Source organism: Linepithema humile, chromosome 6, assembly GCF_040581485.1.
Source record: "Linepithema humile isolate Giens D197 chromosome 6, Lhum_UNIL_v1.0, whole genome shotgun sequence".
Lineage (NCBI taxonomy): Eukaryota > Metazoa > Arthropoda > Insecta > Hymenoptera > Formicidae > Linepithema > Linepithema humile.
Genome location: NC_090133.1, coordinates 7318232 through 7336995, shown reverse-complemented (window position 1 = coordinate 7336995; position 18764 = coordinate 7318232). Strand labels below are relative to the sequence as shown.

The 18764-nt window shown below is 45.2% G+C and overlaps 2 protein-coding genes and 1 long non-coding RNA gene across 10 annotated transcripts in view; 1 reads left to right on the top strand and 2 right to left on the bottom strand.

The window, feature by feature from the left end:
* Positions 1 to 7767, bottom strand: part of LOC105678234 (nucleolar protein 4-like) — a 63344-nt gene extending 55577 nt beyond the window's left edge. For all 3 annotated transcript variants that reach the window (XM_012377400.2, XM_012377401.2, XM_067357941.1), the window contains exon 1: positions 6345 to 7767. In XM_012377400.2, the coding sequence (XP_012232823.1) occupies positions 6345 to 6389 (45 nt within the window). In that variant the 5' untranslated portion in view covers positions 6390 to 7767. The remainder of the gene's footprint in view (positions 1 to 6344) is intronic.
* The window catches only part of LOC105678238 (uncharacterized), a 279329-nt gene that overhangs the window by 115951 nt on the left and 144614 nt on the right, over positions 1 to 18764 (top strand). The gene's annotated exons all lie outside the window — the stretch shown is intronic.
* Positions 14414 to 18764, bottom strand: part of LOC137000662 (uncharacterized) — a 47815-nt gene continuing 43464 nt past the window's right edge. Inside the window, exon 3 of the long non-coding RNA XR_010890937.1 lies at positions 14414 to 15480. This is a non-coding gene — a long non-coding RNA (uncharacterized lncRNA). The remainder of the gene's footprint in view (positions 15481 to 18764) is intronic.

Below are 18764 nucleotides of genomic sequence, written 5' to 3'. Positions count from 1 at the left end.
AAAGACAGCCTCGACCGTCCAGATGTCTTTTATTTTTTTTATGCTTGGGTTAAATTTCCTTAGTTTCCATACAGTCCCCGTATACTAATGCGAAGTTCCAACCGTGTCACGGGAATGTTTCGGAAAATGTGCACGAAACGTGCTGCGGCGCAGCACGTTTTAGGGACCATGGGTTAGATATATTTGGAACGCGCTCTACAATGGCGGCAGGCAGGCAGCCTCAAAACGGGGTGAGGCAGATCCGCTGTAGGGTAGCTAGAAACGGTAAGAGAAGATCCAGTTCTACGTCTCTGCTTCTTTTTCTCTCCTTGCCTTTTCGCTATCTCACTCCATCCATCCTCTTCACCTTCTCCCCTCTTTCTTTCTAGCCTAGTATAGCACACTGGCGCGCCCTTATTGTCGGTTCCAGGCACCAGCATACCTGATCTTATGGGAAATCCATACTGGCCCTTCACTTCGGTGAGAATACGAGGGTTTGCCTAGCACCCTTCGGCGAACCATCCTCTCCCTACGAACCTTCCGCCTCCTACGAACCATTTCACCTTTCGACTCTACAATACGAAGCCCGCTTTTTGCCACCCGCTTCTTTTCCAATTCCTATCCAAGTGTCAGTGAAACTGCGCGATCACACGGACAACCATAATAAGAACGTGCTCTCGAAGCAAAAAAATACGGTGTCATTCCGCATTCCGTCGCGAACGTATTGCCATAATGCTGCTACGATTAAGCGAAAGACGAAATCAATCAAATTTTTATATCTTTATCTCTCTTTGCCGCAAAAATATAGTCAACAGAAATAAACAATGTTGCCCCTGATATGATACATAGAGAAGTCAAAAATAATAAAAGATAATACGGCTAAAAAATTTTTTGAAATTAGAATTTTACCTAAATACAAATTGAAAAGTTTATCGTCGCATGAGGGATCGATCATCTCTATTAGCAACACTTTGTTTCTCCTTGTTAATTACAATTGTAATCGAGAAAGAATTTAGTTAATCAAGAAATCAATGTCGAATGCGATGAATTGTTAGACATTAACGCATTTGTAGCACGAAAAATGGTCGGTGAGATAGACGGACTTCTGTAAACATGTTGCTACTGCCTTTTACCTGATCACATCAATACACGCTTCAATTAATTGCGAAAAGAGTAGAGATGTCGGGTGTACATTCAGCCGCAAAACGCAAAACTCTGAACGACCTTCATAATTGGTAATTACCTTCGGCGATTTCGCTGACGATTTATTATAACGCTGCGTAATTGCGATATAATTGTGCGTTATATGAAAACACAATTTGTATTCTGTGGTGTTATTATTCGCCGATGACGTAACACAATGGCGATATTAATTTCACCGAGACATCATCAAATTCGATATCCTGCCCCAATAAAAATGTTACCCAAAATGTTAATACCATAAAATGTCTTTCTTAAAAATCGTCAGATACGAGATAGTTAAATTTAAATTACAATAATTGACTAAATATATCGAATAGCTATTTAGAAAAAAAAGAAGAATTCAATTTCCTCTGAAAATAAATAAAATAATCCGAGGAAGAATTGATTAAGCAAATAGCCGATGACGAGGTGTATATTGATGAATGATTAATGTATGTGGATCGAACATAAATATCGATCGTTTGAGAGGCCCCCCTTTTGATCTACGAGATTACTGTTACGCACGAAAGCGCCTGACGTTCGTCATCGGGCCCTCGGGCCTTTATCGGCCTCGCCCGGGCGACCCGTAATTTAGTCCCTTAACGAGAGAATCGTACGCCTCATTAACGCTAGCTTCCAGAACTCCACGTGCCTTTCGTCGCAAAAGAATAAATTCGAAAATGTATGCGATAATTTTTCTTTTTCGCGTATATATTTATATTGAATATAATATCATAAGCCACACTCATCTATTTTCGCAGAGACGCGTAAAAAGTAAATTAATTAAAAAATCAATAGAAATTCATTTTGCGAAGCTATGAATTCCTAATCTCCCGGGTATCGAAAACGCCGATTTTGTAATTACAAAATTTTTTTTATTCCCCTTTTATTTATTCGCGATATCGAAAAAATGTTTTTATTTATCACCTGTCCCTGAGAGATGTGTAAATATATTATCGGTTATTTCGACGGCCAATTTTTCAGCTGTTCCGCCGAAAAAAGCGGCTTGATTAACGTTCAAACGTCACGTATGACAAACGCAGCGCGGATATAATAACATGTGAATAATGACGATTGAGCGATCTTCGATTTTAGCCCGATAATACACATCGGCGACCCAAGAAGCGTTTAATTGAATGGCCGCTATTCGACGCGAATTATAACGTGATTATTGCGGTGGCTCGCGCGGTGTTTCATGCAGTAACGGCCGCGAACGTGGAAATGGTCGAGCTGGATTAGCGCGCAAGGGACGAAGAATGCACTTATACTGATTAAAAAAAGAAAAAAAAAAGCGAAAATACTTGTCGCCGGAATGCTTTTAACGAATTAATACCCCGTCTCCCCCGGCACTTTTGCGATACAATATTTACTTTTGCCTCGTAAGTTGTGTTTGCTCGCGTGTGTGCAGGCGGCCCTACGCCACTTAAATCATTTGTCGCAATTTAATAGAATGAAAAATAAATACAAGCAACGCGAGCTTTAATTACGGCGTTAATTATCCTCGCTCGCTGAAGCTCCTCTACCGGCATGGGAGTAATCTACGGGGTTATTACGAATTTCCGGAAAATTATTCGCGAAAAGTGCGGCTATTAATCAACAGCATTTCGTCGTCATTCGAGTACATTTCGGGTATATGAAGCCGGCGATTTATGACAGCGATAACGTTCGTTTTCCCTTTCATACGCCAATATCTTCTATAATTTCCAATTATGCATACATCGATACTAGCCATATTGTCTTATCGTTTCTCTACCACGTTGAAAGTAATTTGCACGGACGAATATTATTATTGCGAGGAATAGCGGTACTTTTTCAAACTCGGCGGTCGAATCGAAAAACACCCGGATACGATTAGAGAGTTAAATTCGCCGATAAGTCGGCCTCGAGGAGAAAAAGGTTTTACCATCATGCGAACGTGGCGATGGAACGTCGTCGACGACGACGAAACGAAAACATGTGCCACGACAGAAAGAGGACGGCTGCGTACCGGTCCGAGAGAATAGAGACCGAAAGGCGAGGAGAGGGAGAGAGAAAGAACGACGAAGGGGTAGAGAAAGGGGACGAAGAGATGCCGCTGTGGAAAAATATAACCTGTTGGACCGCGAAAGAGCGAGAGCCGCGTAAGCACGATGGAGAGAACGAGAGGCACGACAGAAGTTAGAGAGAAAGAGAGAAAGAGAGAGAGAGAGAGGGAGAATGGTGCCGTTAGAGGGAGAGCTTGGTAGAGCGAGACAACCGCAATGAAAGGAGAAGGGGAAGGACGAAGAGAGACAAACAGGACGAACGGGTGGAACGGAGAAAGAGAAGAGAAGGATGCGTATACACAGGCATCCCGAACCTGCCTCAACTCTGACTCGACTTTCGCGGTTCGATTCGGATCCGATCGATCTAGCTCGCGTCGGAGGTAGCACAGCCGTCAGTATTTACACTTTGCTTTCGCTTCTCGGCATAATGCCGTTAGTGTGTGTTGTTTTTCTATACGTGCCCGTCGCTCCTTCCATCCCTCCTACTCCCTCGTTATTCGCCGTTGAGATTTAACGAAACGGCAAACAAGCCGCGTTCAAGGAGCGAGGAGGACAGCTCCTGTTTTTCGGAACTCCAAAGGGTGTAATCCGTCATATTTCCGATGTTGTGTTTGACCGAGCACACGTCGACACGTGATAGTAACGTGTATCGCTACGCGTCCTCAGTACGCATTTAGATCTGTATTCATGTTCCGTAATAAACATCTTGTATACGAATATTATTATTATGATATAAAAATAAAATTTTTTACATTACATGACACAATTGTAGAAAATTCAGATTTTTCTGAAATATGATTGTATGATAAAAGAAAATTTTATCTAACGTTCTGCATTGAAAATTTCATTTATTACGTAAAATGAAAAATTTTCTATGTACAGAGGAATGATTCCTTTTATCGCGTCTTTATTTGTCAGATACGCAAGAAGTGTTCGGCGTAAATATGAGCACTGAACACCACATAAATTCATGAACATAAATATACGACGAGAGCGGAGACAAAGGGATGAGTGGCGGCGCGAGAAAGAAATATAATTCGGATCCCGTGTCATCGGGAGCAATTTACACTGCGCCGGACACGTCGATCGATAAATTAACGAGGCGTGTTCGATACGCGCTCGCATTTTTATCGGAACCGTTCGTCGCGGAATCGCGTTTCGACGGCTGTTATATTATCACTCTGAAAATCGTATAGACGGATATTCGAAAAATTGTTAAGAGGCGGCACTGTCGTTGATTCGTTTCAGCGACGAGCGCTTTGGTCCCTTTTTGCGCCGATTTTACCTTTATCGGCCGATAAACGCGCAGTTTTTAATCACGCCGGCGATATGAACGAAGATTAACAGCGAGGAAGGATGACGCGAGTATTCCGGATTTTTTAACACTTCGATTCCTTTGTATTATTGCCCGTTCTGCTTCGCTTTTGTCCAGCTTAATTGCAAGTTTACTTCCTTGCGTGTGTGTGTGTGTGTGTCGGACTTACTTTACAGAGATAAACTACATATTTACGAGAGACAGATATTGTATTAAATTGATATTTTAAGAATTCTCTTTATCCTCAATCTATTATGTATTACGTATTATATTGCATTTTATAACTCAAAATCTCTTTACTACTGCAAATCATTTTTTTTATCTAATGTACGCTTTATTTAATGAAATTACAACATACATTATTTTCTTAAATGACAAAAAAGCTCGTGCAAATTACAATTTATGTATTTCTTCGATAAGATATAAATTTTAAATATTGCGTCCGACAGTTGATTGAAGGCAATGCCGCGAACAGCAAGCACGTGTGCGAATCGAAAGCGTTAATTCCATCCAGGGATTATCTTTCGTGCAGATACGTAGGTCTAATCTCGCGCGTTTACTGCAACCGACGAGAAAAAAATCGTGAGATAAGTGCGATCCGACTGAGTTCATCATTGACGAACGTATTGCGCGATTCGCGCCGGACATGTGTCATCGAGGTTCACGCGCGATGATCGTCCGTCGATACTCCCAATGATTTGACGAAAAAATGAAATGTATTGCTTATGGAAATTATTTGCTTATGATACAATAATAAGAGCTTAAAGAGGCGATCGGGGTGCCCTCTCCACGTGCGTAACTAGCGTGTGGATTAATATTGACGATTATACATTGCTCTAACTAGAATAGAAATAAATAATGTTGAAAAAATTAAACTTAGAACATAAAAAAAAGGTTCCGTACCAGCGCATCCTACAATTTTTACCTTCTATTTTACTTGTTGCTACTAAATTGTTTCCAGGACATATAATTTTGGTAAATTTAAAAGTAAAGATTTAAGATTTAATTTTTTTATTACTTACAAGTGTATTGAAATTAGTTATAAAATATAAACGAATATAACGAACCGATAGCTTTAAAAGATACACGTTAAATATGAACAATTACATTAGTTTACCAATTTACGTTACAAAAAATGATCTTTTCTCGTATGTACTAGGTGCCTATGTGTATCGCGCGCGAGTATAATTAGGCGAGCGTACTGATATGAAAGTCGAGGAGAAGTAACGAGCATCGCGACGCATTGCAAGTAATTTGGCGCGCAACGCCGAGCTCTGCGCGGAGCACGAACGGCACGAGAACAATTTTTCGAACCCGGGCGCACTTCGCCGCACCTCATCATGTCGTCGCCGCCGCGCGGGATTTACACAACTCTTTCAATTAAAACTTTTCCGCAGTTTATCTTCCCGCGCTCCGAAAAAAATTAGGTTCCGCGCACGCCGTAACGAGTTCAGTAACGGAGCGCGCCGTGTTCCGCGAGCTTTTCGAGCTCTCTCGTCGGAAAAATTCATCGTCGCGGGAGGTTCATCGGTTAAAATAAATCAGCATCATCAAGGTTAACGTAATAAATAAGTAAATCTCTCGCTACCTGAGCGCGTCCTATCCTCGCCGGCGATGTTCCCGCACAATGCGGGGAGACTTTAACCTTGAACTCATCGGCTCATTTGGTCGATGGTTCAGAATGTCTCCCCCCCTCCCCCTCCCGCGGCGCAATAAACGGGAAAAATATTTCCCCGAGCGTTGAACTCGGGTGAACGTTTACGACATCGGAGAAAAAATACTGGCATATCACATGGCGGTATAAATGGTGTGCGTAAATATTGCGCGTGTATTCACGAACTCACCTTGTGATGCTGCATGATGGCAGTGGCCTTTCGCTTCGCAGACATATTTAGTTCGTCAGGGTGTCCTCTCTGCCCCCCTTAGCGGAGCGGGAAATATCTGCCTCGCCGGTCTCTCTATCCGCCCGTTCGCCTCTATCCTTCTTCTGCCTCTCTGTCCTTCGCTCTTCCGTTTGTTTTTCTCTCCTACTGACGAGTCATAGGCGACCACCCGAAGGCACAGCGACAATCACAAGGGACACAAAGGCGCGGGGGAAGGGCGGGGGTTGATGACGATAGACAAATGCACGCTCGTCCCTACCGCCGTCGTTTCCTGTCGCTTCCTCTTCTGTCTTCTTTCCTCGCTTCCGCCTGACGGTTTCCTACGGTGCACGGAACGATCCTACTATCGCGTATATACAGGGTACGAAGTGTTCTCTAGAACGACCGGCACGTCGCCGAGTAAACTTTCTTGGTGTGCCGTGTTTCGTTTCCGTCTCTCTTTCTCTGCTGTTCTCTCGCTGTCGCTCTCTCTCTCCCCCTCTCTCTCTCTCTCTCTCTCTTTCTTTCTTTATACCGCACGCGCGCGCGCGCGGTCGCACTTCGTCCCACCTTGCGCTCGCGAACTTTAAGCTCTCACCCCGCGCACACCACACAGCACACGGCGGCGCCACGAAAGTTCCGCGATAAAACCCCCCGCGCGGTTAGTTGTTGCAGTAGCAGGTGTCGGCGCCGCGCGAAATTAAAACAAGCCCGCGCACCACCGGAACAACGTCGGGAGAAATGTCCGAACACACTGCGAAAAGTCTCTCTTTCTCTCTCTCTTTCTTTCTTTGTCTCTTTGTGCTTTCCCGTGTGCTTTTTCTCTTACGCTCCCTCACACGCGTCTTCTCAGCTGTCTCTATCACTGTCTCTCTTGCACTCTCGTTCCCACGTCACGATGCGATAAGCGCGCACAAGGCAGCTTCACAAAGACAACCGAGCCGGTGAAACGGTATTGCGATCAGCTGGTTCGGCCGAACCCTGATATCATATTCCGATCCAACACTCGGGCGATCCTTTAACTCGGACTTTTCTCCACGACGAGTGGAAACAAGGAAAACCGTACTAAAGCGGAAGGTGGGATTAGACACGGTCCTCGTGCACGTCGCGTCCTCGTGTTTGTAAGTCAGTTCGGCGCCCGTATGTCGGCTGACGCTCGATCGAAAAACAAAAAAAAAATGAATCAAAGGCCTCTGACGCGCTGGCCGCTGCTCTTGTCCGCCTTCTCGGAAATCGTCGATCGGCAAAATCAGCTGTGCACGCGATGTTGCCTGCGTATACGCTCGTTCTCTGTGTCGTTTTCAGCCAGAGACGAGATAGCTCCACCACTCGCTGACGTGATTACAGAACGTCCTCACATCACGAGCGCTCACGGCGAACTAGCGACTGGCGACGCGGCGACGACCTCCTCCCCTCCTCTCACCGCCGCACCGCCGCCTCCACGCCTCGCAGTCCCCTTCCCCTTTCCCTTCTCTGGTGTCCTCTCTGCCTCACCCCAGCCCCACGGTAGAGAGTCTCACACCACTACCACGCTTCACCCATACCCCACTCTCTCACTCGCCATCCAACCCCCCCTCCCCGCCCCTGCCCCTCTCCTACCTTCTGTCGGTCCCTCCCGCTCTCCCGCGGAACCCCCCTCGTCCCAGTCCTTCGACGATCCGCACCGCTCTCTCGCTCCCCAGCGGCCCTCTTCGAGCGCGTCAACCCCTCTCGGTCCCTCGTTCCCCGTTCCTCACTGCGGTCGGCTTTCTCTCTTCATCTCTGTACTCGGTCTCGCTCTCTCACCCGTTCCTGCTTCTCTCGTCCCGGCGCCCTCGTCGGCGTTCCCCCTCGACCCTCGACCCTCCCCACTCGGTTCGGTGCGGTGGCGGCGGCGGCGGCGGCGGCAGCGGCGGCGGCGGCGGCGGCGGCGGCGGCGGTAAGGTAGGGTCTGTCACCGTCAGAACATCGAGGGGGCCGCTGGACGAGTAACTCGGAGGGAAAAGCGGCGGGCGGGCGAGGGGCAAAGGGGGAAGGGGGATTCAAAGGGGCGTAAGGGGCCGCTGTCGGGCATCCGGCGTGGCGCGGGGCGGGGGAGGAGGTGAGGGAACGAGCGGCAGGGACCTTTCCGGATGGTGAGGGCAGGGCGACGAGGGGGGTAGTAGAGCGTAGAGCGAGGGGACCGAGGGGTGCCAGCGCTCATCGGCCGAAGGGGCTTCCACGGGTGTGTTAGGCTTGTGCTTAGAAGGGTATGTGCCCGCCGCTTTGCTCCTCCAGCATGTACATGTGCCGGCATTGCTACGTGGACGTACGGTATCTACGGGTCTCTAGCTCTCTTTCTCCCACTCTCCTCTCTCCCTCTCTTTCTCTTTCTATCTCTGTTCACTCGGCCTTCGTCTATTCGAATGTGTTGCGCTCTACCTATATCACTCACTGTGTCTTTCTCACTCTTTTTCTTTTTTCTTGCGTGCTCTCTCTCTCTGTCTCTCGTGCCCACTGCATCCGTCTTCCTTCATTCCTCTGTCACTCGTCGTCGTCTCCTCCTCGCGCCGGACTCCGTCCTTTGCACCATACTGTCACGCCAGTGTGCCACTACCGGCGATACGTAACGCTGCCGCGGCTTCGTCGCGGTACTTGGAAGACGTAAGTTACGCAGCACCTCGGACGAGAGTGGTCCCTCCTGTCTTGCCCGCCTGCCTGCTTACTTACTTGCTTGCTTGGCTGCCTGCGTGCAAGACCTGGGCGAAAGAGCACGCCAGACGGGTTTGCTTGCTCGATGTATGCATTTTTAGGGGGAGCCTCTCTCTCTCGTTTAAGCCTTCCGTATTATTAGCTCGTCGTCGTAGTCGACGTCATGCCACCGGCCTGAATTAATACCGGTGTCGAAGATCCACGCGTAAATTACAGTCTATCATGCCGAGTATCTCTCCTATTGCGCGTAATTTGAGTAATTCGAGTGGTCAAAATTATCGGCTATTATTGTTGTTCGACTGCTTGGATCGTAAAACAATCTTCATCGTCCGCGTGTAGATTATAAGCGAGCGCTAACATTAACTAATACCATCGCGTTTATCCGCTACGGATACGGGAAGTGCGATAATGATAACAAGATCAATGAGATCGATTTTCAGATATACATTCCTCCTTGCTTTTTCTTGTATTTTTTTGGAACGCTTAAACCTTCCATGTTATTAACCGATCATCGTACTACCGGTCTGGATTAATAGTCCGTTTACAGCCAGGAGTCAGACGCGTGAAGTTCAATAATTATAATATCGAGGCAGAGCGATTTTTAGTTCGCCGTTTTACGTAATTACGGTTTTGATCTTGCGGTCCAATCTCCAACTCACGCGCGTGGTGAATAATGTGTCAATTAAAATCTGGCCCGCGAGAATGACGAATGTAGGCATATTTGCGAATGATTGGCTTTCCTCCAACCGAACGTCGAGCTGCATGTTCGATAGCGTACACGTGCGTCATTCGTGAACAAACGGAACGAGTCGCACGCCGTCTTTACGGTGTCACGTGAAAGGATTCGCGCAAACTTGGAAGACTTTGGTAATTTTCCAACGAGATCACGATTTCCCTTTGCCGTAAATCTAAGATGCGACCGCAGCCAGTCAATCGTATGCGCCGATTTCGTCGGGTCAAGTACGAATGAAGCTACGGAAAATTTGTGTTTTCCAAGAGTCGTATACGTAAGGTCGTTCGTTACTTTGGCCAGCCCCGGATGCTTCGAACAATCTAGTTTTACAATATCTTCGTACGATTTTGTTTACTCGAGACGGAGAGAAATAAAATAGTTACGGAAAGATTATAATTATATCAGTCAAAATTAACAAAGTTAATTGAGGTGTCGGTTGTAACAATGTTTTAACATTTTATAAATTTTCAGAATTATTCCACGTTGCCTATTAATAATACAAATAATGGAAATAAAAAATACTATGAAAAATATGAAAATTCGGAAAAATATGAAAATTGAAAATTCATAATATGTAAAAAAACAGCGGAATTACATATGCGGCCGGCATATGTGGACAACCGACAAATTGTAACGTGGAAGTGACCTCATAAAAGGCCCTGTAGGATAGTCTTAAGGGAAGTGGCCGAGTTATCGAGCCGGTGTCGTAAAATACTTTTTCTCTATTTTACGATGGTTATACTCCGCACAGACGTTCTCGAGGCTCCACCTGTCCGCTTGACTTCTTTCAAAAAGGCGATCTTTTTATTGGCTGGCTCGTACTTTATTTACGACGTCTTCTGTACGGACCGTTTCTTTTCTCTTTCTCCTCCCTTTCTCTTTCTCTCGTCTGGCAAACGAAGGAAACTCCGTGAAATCTCGATGAAGCTAGTTCGAATTAATAACATTTTCAACAATGCTGCTTGCAACGCACACGGTAAACAAATGAGAATGAATGAATGGATGCGGGCACAAACACGCCCACGCTTTTGCACTTTGTCTGCCGACACAGAAAGTCACCGGCTTGTCAATTGAAAAGTCGAAAGCGTAGGAAGAAAAAGAGCTTTTCCCCCCTTTAGCGGAAACCCTAAGGGGATTATTTCTAATTCCTTTATGTCGATGGGACGAACGTTTACTTTCTTATCGCGCGGCAGTACGCGATAACGATCTAAGCAACAGTTTGCTTCGACGGGAACAGGAAACTTTGGGACACAAGGAGCGTGAAAAAAGCTTAAAACTTTTCAGCGAAAGTGCAATCTTTTCGATTCAATCCGACGTGCGATGATCCGTGTCTTAAGACATTCGGCAGATATTCGCAATCATTACGATCGTTATCATTATGATCCTCATTATCGCTCTTGTAAACGTTTTTATCGGCGGTGTTATCGGTCCACGGAAGGATATCGCATAGACTCGCCTGCCTACGCCTGAACCGAGAAGTCAAGAAACTCAATTTATTACGAAAACTTTTCGTAACGCGGCAAGTTAGGTACGCCTTTACCGCTTTCATGCGCGTAGGAATCACGATAACATATTACCGATTCGATTAGCAACTTGTCATTAGCTCTATCTCGTATGTCTCGTTATCTGTAATCTTTCTATCCGCAACAAGATTAATTGCCTCGTTTGCGGATCGGAAGTATGCGGGGACATTGAGCGTCGTACAGATGCGACGTGACGGCCACCGGCGTGCCGAGAAGAAGCTTCTCTTTTTACCTGCGTGCACGCATAAATGCGCGCACACACAGCTAGAGAGAATGAACGATGCGTCGTCTCGACGACTGAACAAAGTCCACTTCGGCATTAGACACCCCTGGTTTCTGAAGCCTCGGGCGATAGTAGTCCTCCTACCCTTTGCCGAGGCACCCCTATGGATCTCTCTAGCCGAGCCACTCTCTCTCTCCCTCGTGGCAAGACCCTTTCTACCTCTCGTCTCTCCGGCACCCCCCGCCGGCTCTCTTTCTCCCCTCGACCGCCCACGCCGCCTTCGCTACCTTCACCCTAACCCTCCGTTTCTCTCTCTCTCTTCCTCTTTTTCTCTCTCTCTCTCTCTCTCTCTCTCTTTCCTCTCGATCCGTTCCCTCCTCCGTCTGTGTTTCTCGTTCCCTAGAGCAGCCCCTGCTTGCCTGCCGGTTTTTCTCCTCTCCTCTTCGACCCGCCGTTGCCGTCGTTCCTCACCGTCGGCAGTCGCCCTCGCCCGTTTGTACCCTAGCAATCCGCCCGACCCCCGCTGCCTTCGTCTTCCTTCCATATCCGCACCCGCACACACCCTCACAAAAAACCCAAGTCCAGTGTGGGCGCAACGGGGGGGTTCCTCCCTTTACCTCCTTTTACCCTCTTCCCAGCATTCCTTCTTTACCTCTCCCTTAACCTTTCCCTCGTTCCGTCCCCTCGCTTCTCTCTTCTTCCACCGCGCCGCCCTCTTTGGTCTCTCTTGCGAGCCGTCTCATCGTTCTATACCTTCGCCTCGGCTGTTCGTTCCCGAGTCTGTCGCTCTGTCTCGCTTTACCGTGCACCTGAAAGTCGCCTCTCGCTTTCACCCGCACGCTAGTGATTCTCAACCATCGTCGAACCCAGATGACTGCGTGGCCGTGTTTTTCGTAGAATCGGAAAATTATTCTTTATTACGGTGAGAAAACGAGGGTTCCTCGGCTTTCTTTTAATTTTCTTTCGTGCGAATTTGCTAACAACAGCGACTTTGAATAAAGTTAATGTCATTGTCTTTTCTTTTGTGTTCGTGTAACTTCGCTATTCGCTATTTCTATGTTTTATCTTATTTTTGTACATTTATCAATTATATATTATATAACAATAATTCATATATATCATAAATTTGCGAATATACAATCGTTACTCTGTGTAAAAAAAAAGTTTCACCGTTTACACAACTATATGTTTACACAACTGCGGACGGCTCGCCGGCATTGCGAAGAATTCCACGTGGCTCATTCACGTTGCTCGTGCCACTCGTTCCACGGATTCGACGGTGAATAATTCGCCGCCTTACAAACCCCAAGGAATCGCGGTGCGCGGCGCAACATCGCGATAAACGATGGTGTAATGCGCGCCGATATCCGAAACTGCATCGCGTAATCCGGTAGTCCCGCTGCCTCACTTTGCATCGATCCCCGTAGTCCGCGCTACGTCGCCCGTCGATAATATTCGTAACGGGATATACCGGTACGTATAACGCCGACTAAACATATTACGCGCCAAGGTGTACCGTTAAGACGCGCGCAGGATATAATCAGATAATCCCATTACGGTCGCGCAGCTTGAAAAGTGAGTGCGCGAATTGCCGTAGGAACTGACTTCACGCCGGCAAACTTGGCGAGAAAGAAGTTAAAAGACGTCGCTCGGAACTCTCCGATCGGTTTCGAGTTCGGTAACTTGAACTTACGCACGATTACGTACCGTTGATTGGTTCTTTATCGCCCGTTGCGTCATGAAACACAGATCCGAATCAGTTTACTACAATTAATTTCATTTTTTGCGCGGCAGTCCGATATTATGGACGAATTTTTTCCAATTTTTTTTTCCCTGGTATACTTTTGAATGCTAACAAAAATTCGTTTTTCCACGCGGCTAGAAACACACAAAAATAATTTCTACGTGATTGACGGTGTAGGTGTGTATTTTTTGCCATCGATAGTTTTACAAACTGAATTAATCGAACAGCGAGTTCCGACTTCTATGAAAAGGATGCGGAGGCTGTAGATTGCGCACGGCAAGATCAAGCTACTCGAGTTACGCGCAAGGAAAAAATATCGGCAACAAGATATTCCTCTTGCTCGGCCGACGCGATAGGGGAGAATGAAGAATCGCTGTTCCGGCGTTATCAAGTATTTTCGCAGACGCGTTCATATTTCGTCTTACGCACGCCTGATCGCTTAATGGTGTTCCTCTGTAGGGAGTACTTTTTTCGATCACACCGTCCGTTTCCGACAGGCTCGTATCCGCGGGAACGTGTGTACGCGGTCATCGAATGCCGCACGGCGATTAATCGATAGTATCAGATAGACTCTCCCGATGCGATATTCGTGAAGCGTCCTATCGGAGCCGCGGGGCTATCGAACTCTGTAAGCCTCTATTCACTACCCAACTTGCGACATAGAATATCTATACACGTATGACCGAAGTTTCTCAGACACCGTGTCGTCTGATTGAGAAGCGGGTCATCGAAAATACCATTCCGTACGTTTGGTCTTCGATTATATATCTTTATCCGCAAGTATGATCTGCAAATAGGAGGGAATGATATGTATATGTGTTTTCTGAGGATACATTTGCGCTCGAGGATTTAATTCGGTTGCTTAATTTTTTTTCTTTCCCCGCCACAGCTATAAATTCTTGAATTCTTTAATAAACATTACTCTATCAGACTTTTATTCTCATTATCACAGTTATTGCAGATACAACAAATTCAATTTAATTTAATACTGAATTGAAGATAGATTTAAATCATTTGTACCGCAAAAGAGACAAATAAATTAAGTTTTCGACATGTACATTATTTATCTAAAAATCAACATCTTAAAACAGGCCCTTCTAATAGAAACTTTGCATATGCTATATGAATGAATGAAAAGATGAAGAAACGATAACAATACACAGTACGAGAACCATTTATTTATCGAACGTTGTAAAATCTGTCTTACATAAATGTTATCGACTAATATTTGATAAAGTGAAATATCTCAGATATATAATTATTTTATCGAAGTATATCGAGATTTCATAAATAATGTATAAAAAGGCTTATATATATATATATACCTACAATCTTATATTCCGTAATATAATGATAATTTATACAAATTAGTTCAATCGAAGATATAAGTAATTAGATGTTTCATCTTCTCGTTAGAGTTAATTTTCTCGTTCATATCATTACTTTCGTCTAATTACGACGAACGTCGTAATAAGCACGTCTCTCTTTTCATCCCCGTGATAATTCAGTGAGACGCGAGAACGCAGAAAGCCGCCGCGCATGATGGTGCATGCGCTCCAGACGCGAGGAGAACCATCATCATCGCGGCGTAGTTTTCCAGGTGCGAGGTTTCCAGAGGAGAGAAGACGCCCGGGTATCTCGCCGGCACGCATTCTCCGGGCCCTTATGTACTGCGATGTACATCGGCTGTGCGAGCGCGGCGGCGGCGGGGTATATGGACGTGTGCACTATACCGGCGCGCAAGAACCGAGAAAGAAACTTCAGCTCTCTCCTCTGCCATCACACATGGTGGCCACGTTGCCGCCTCCTCGGTGTGCGCTCTGCGCGATGCGATGCGATGCGATGCGATGCGATGCGATGCGATGAGATGCGATGCGATGCTCTCTCGCCTCTTTTCTTCCACCTTTAATGCATTCCCCAGCGCTAATACGCGAGAAGGGCTCGCATCGTGGCCACTCTGTCTCCATCGCGCGTGTAAAGACGTAACTCAGCCCCGTACTTCGCGCCACCGCCTTCTTCTTCTACGTCGTCGTCGTCGTTGTTGTCCTCCTCCTCCTCGCCGCCGTCTTCATAGTTGTATCTTCAACGGGGTGGGAGGTTTCTTTTTAATAGTACCGGTAGAGCACGGCGGGATACAGCTTCACGATGCACTCTCGAGATATGATCTCCGGGTGATATTACACTCGTTCGAAGTGCGCCTCTCGATCAGCGGTCTTTATACAGCGCTAGCCGAAAGCAAAAAAGAATATCATTAATCGTAAATTGAAGAGTAAATCTTGCTAAAATTATACGAGTGATATAGCAGTATCGTGTCGAAAGGGAGAGAAATAGATAAAAAATTTCTCATTTTAAAAGAAGCAATTGTACATTTCCCTCTTTTTTTCAGTCCAATTTCAATTCACGAATTTGGACAAGCGAAATATCGAGTGCATTCGATAAAACCCTTTTTGACTCTATTCAAATATGTATGGGGCAAGAAGAAACGAGGGGAAAAGGATGATTTTCAAAACACGTTCAATAGCGTATTCACGCAACGATCGTTGTACTGCACATTAATATGCGAAAGCGTGCCCGGCGCATAATGACGGCTAATAATGCATGGCACGGTTATGCGAGAGTTAATTAATGACTGACAAATACAAAAGATTCACAAATACAAAAGATAAATACCGGATTTTCCCGCGCTCGCGACTTAATTTTTCCGGACTTATTTCCAAGCCACATTAATGCTAAAAACATTTGTTTGCAAAAATTGCGTGTAAATAAACATTACCGCTGAATCTTACGTTCTAAAGTTCACAAGCATCTTTCCTGAAATTACCAGGATTAATTTGGAAAGAAACATAAATTTCTTATACATCGCGTCGAGATGCGCTATTTTCTAAAATCGCGCGCACCGAACTTGGAAGGATCCACGACCGGCGGCCGGGTACAAGGGGCTCTCGCCTAATTAATATCCGGCATACGATTGGCCGAGATACCTAGCTAACGAGCGGATGAAACGCGCATGTCACAAAGTCCTCCGGTATAAACGGCGAAACTCGTCGCGAAAGCATCCCTGAGGAGGTGCGAACTTTCGCCGGAGTTCGTGAGCGAGTATCCGATCTAACGGGGGATTTGACGTAAGGAGCAATTTGATGCATCGTCGGATTCATTACACGTCTGGAGAGATGCGGTTTTGTCGCGTCGCGACGACATGTACCGCGACCATCATCCTGCTGTTTCTCCGCTTGCGTCGAACATACCCTGCAAATTTAGATGTTTTTACTATACGAGATAATGCCGTATATGAGATACGATAAACGCTGAAATTGCGTGTACAGGTAATGCCAGGAAATCCAGGAGAATTGCCAAACATAATATTTTCCTATCGCAGCAGTTGAAAATGAGATAAAGAACTATTTAATTTACGATGCTGTATTAATCACTATTAAATTGTCATTAATTAAAAAGAAGATGAGATATATATATATATATATATACCCATGGTTCGATTTTTTTTTATCGACTATTCGGAATTTTCATCGGCTCGGATAATTAGGCTTCCGGCGCACGTACGTCCGGAAAATTAAAGCTCTTCTTTTCCCAGTTCCAAAGGAACATATCCGCATCGGTCCCGCGCAACGAACAACACCGCGCACAAGTAACAGCACGCTCGTTGTTCCCGTTGTTCTCAATTAGGCCGCGGGCGAATCAGCGCGCGCCCCGCTATTCATGAGAGCCGGATAGATCTGGATCCGGTGATTTCGCGGACTAGGCGCCTGCGATCATCACAATGCTTGTTTGTATTACGCGGCGCGGCCAATGACGGGGGACACGGGTGATCAGTTTCGCGTTCGGTTCGATCGCGCCGACATGAATTATTTACGCGGGTTTTGCGATATCGCGCTCGCTCCCGCGCTGCGTGACGCTGGTGTTGTCCGTCGCGTTAGCTCTATAATTAATATCTCGTAATTTGAATAGTCAAAGCACGACGGCAGAATGTGTTACATGAGCATCGCACGCTCTGAGCGCTGTGTATCGCTAAAAGCGCGATCATACTCGTTAATGCTTAATATGTACGCAATACGAACGCATATGAGCGCAGTCATATGGTCGTTTTTTTTAAATCATATTATTGGATATTAGAAATATATTTTATTTCTCATTTTTTCACATTTCTCTCTTGTTTTAGTTTATATATTTTTTGCATCTAATTTGTGACTGTAAAAGATACATACATATTTCTCTATGAAAAAGTATTATTTTATCGTAACAAAAGAAAGTAATTCGGTCATTATTAGATTATAGATTTAGTCATTAAAGCATTGCTCTATTTTGATGGATGTTAATCAAATTATGTGCGGATGATGTGAATGTTAGACGAAATGAAAAAATAATGATGATACAAATGAGAATATACATAATTACGATCCAAGCATTCCATGTTACTCAATAAAAATTGTGCAAGTAGCAAAATCGCTGTTGTGTGATTTTGTCTTTGCCACAAATTTTCTAGGACAACTATACTTAAAAAGCATTTACAGTTCGCCTACTTACCTTCAACATTTGCGAATTATCGCATATATAATATTATATGTTAGTTTATTAGCCTGACATTAGGTGTTAGAAAGCTTCGCGCTCGAAACGACGACGGTGGTATCCAGAAATAATTAAGGTTTCTTTCTAAAAACGCGTAAGTGCGGGGCTGAAATTATCTGTCGCTTTTTCGCAGGCTTATAATCGAATCAACTGGAGCGAATAGCGCGCGAATAGATCGACCTTTTCGCAAGCGGACCAACCCAGGACATCGAACTTACGTCACTCGGCCGTTCCCTAGAAAATCCATAGGATCTTCTATAATTCACATCGATGCTCCGAGGCGTTTCGCCGTGGAGGAAACGTTAATGCCATTTCGAAATCGCAGGCATAATTTCGGAATTAGCTAACTGAAGAAGTTTGATTTTCTTTTACTCGCGTCAAGCTACTTCAATTTGTAGTTCAACATAGAAAAGTAATAAAGAATGAAGAATAATAGTGAGAAATTAAATTTTTCGGAGCGCAGAAGGTGATTGCAATTCACTCATTTTTGTTATCATATATGTTTCACAATAGTATTATTATAATATAAATCTTTCATATGCATTTAATCATTTTTCCGATATACTTATTATATATTAACGCAACAAATCTTAAAATATATCATTACAATTTAAAATTATCATAATATAGTCAATAATAGTATAGTATCTGATGTCATACTTATTTCTAATTCTAAAATCTACCAAGTGTTCCTATTTTTTTCCGCGACACCGTATATAATTGCAAAACATGCACGCACCTCGCTATCATCGTACCGAAGCGGGTGCCACCCACTGCAGGGTCTACCTTCTCGGCCGCGGTTCTGTCGCTCTTTAGGAGGGGGGGGGACTGAGTACACCGGTCGCACGATCACACGCATTCATGTATGATCCTCATATACACGACGCTAGCTGGATATGATCCTGTACGCGAAGCCCGCGCGAGGAAT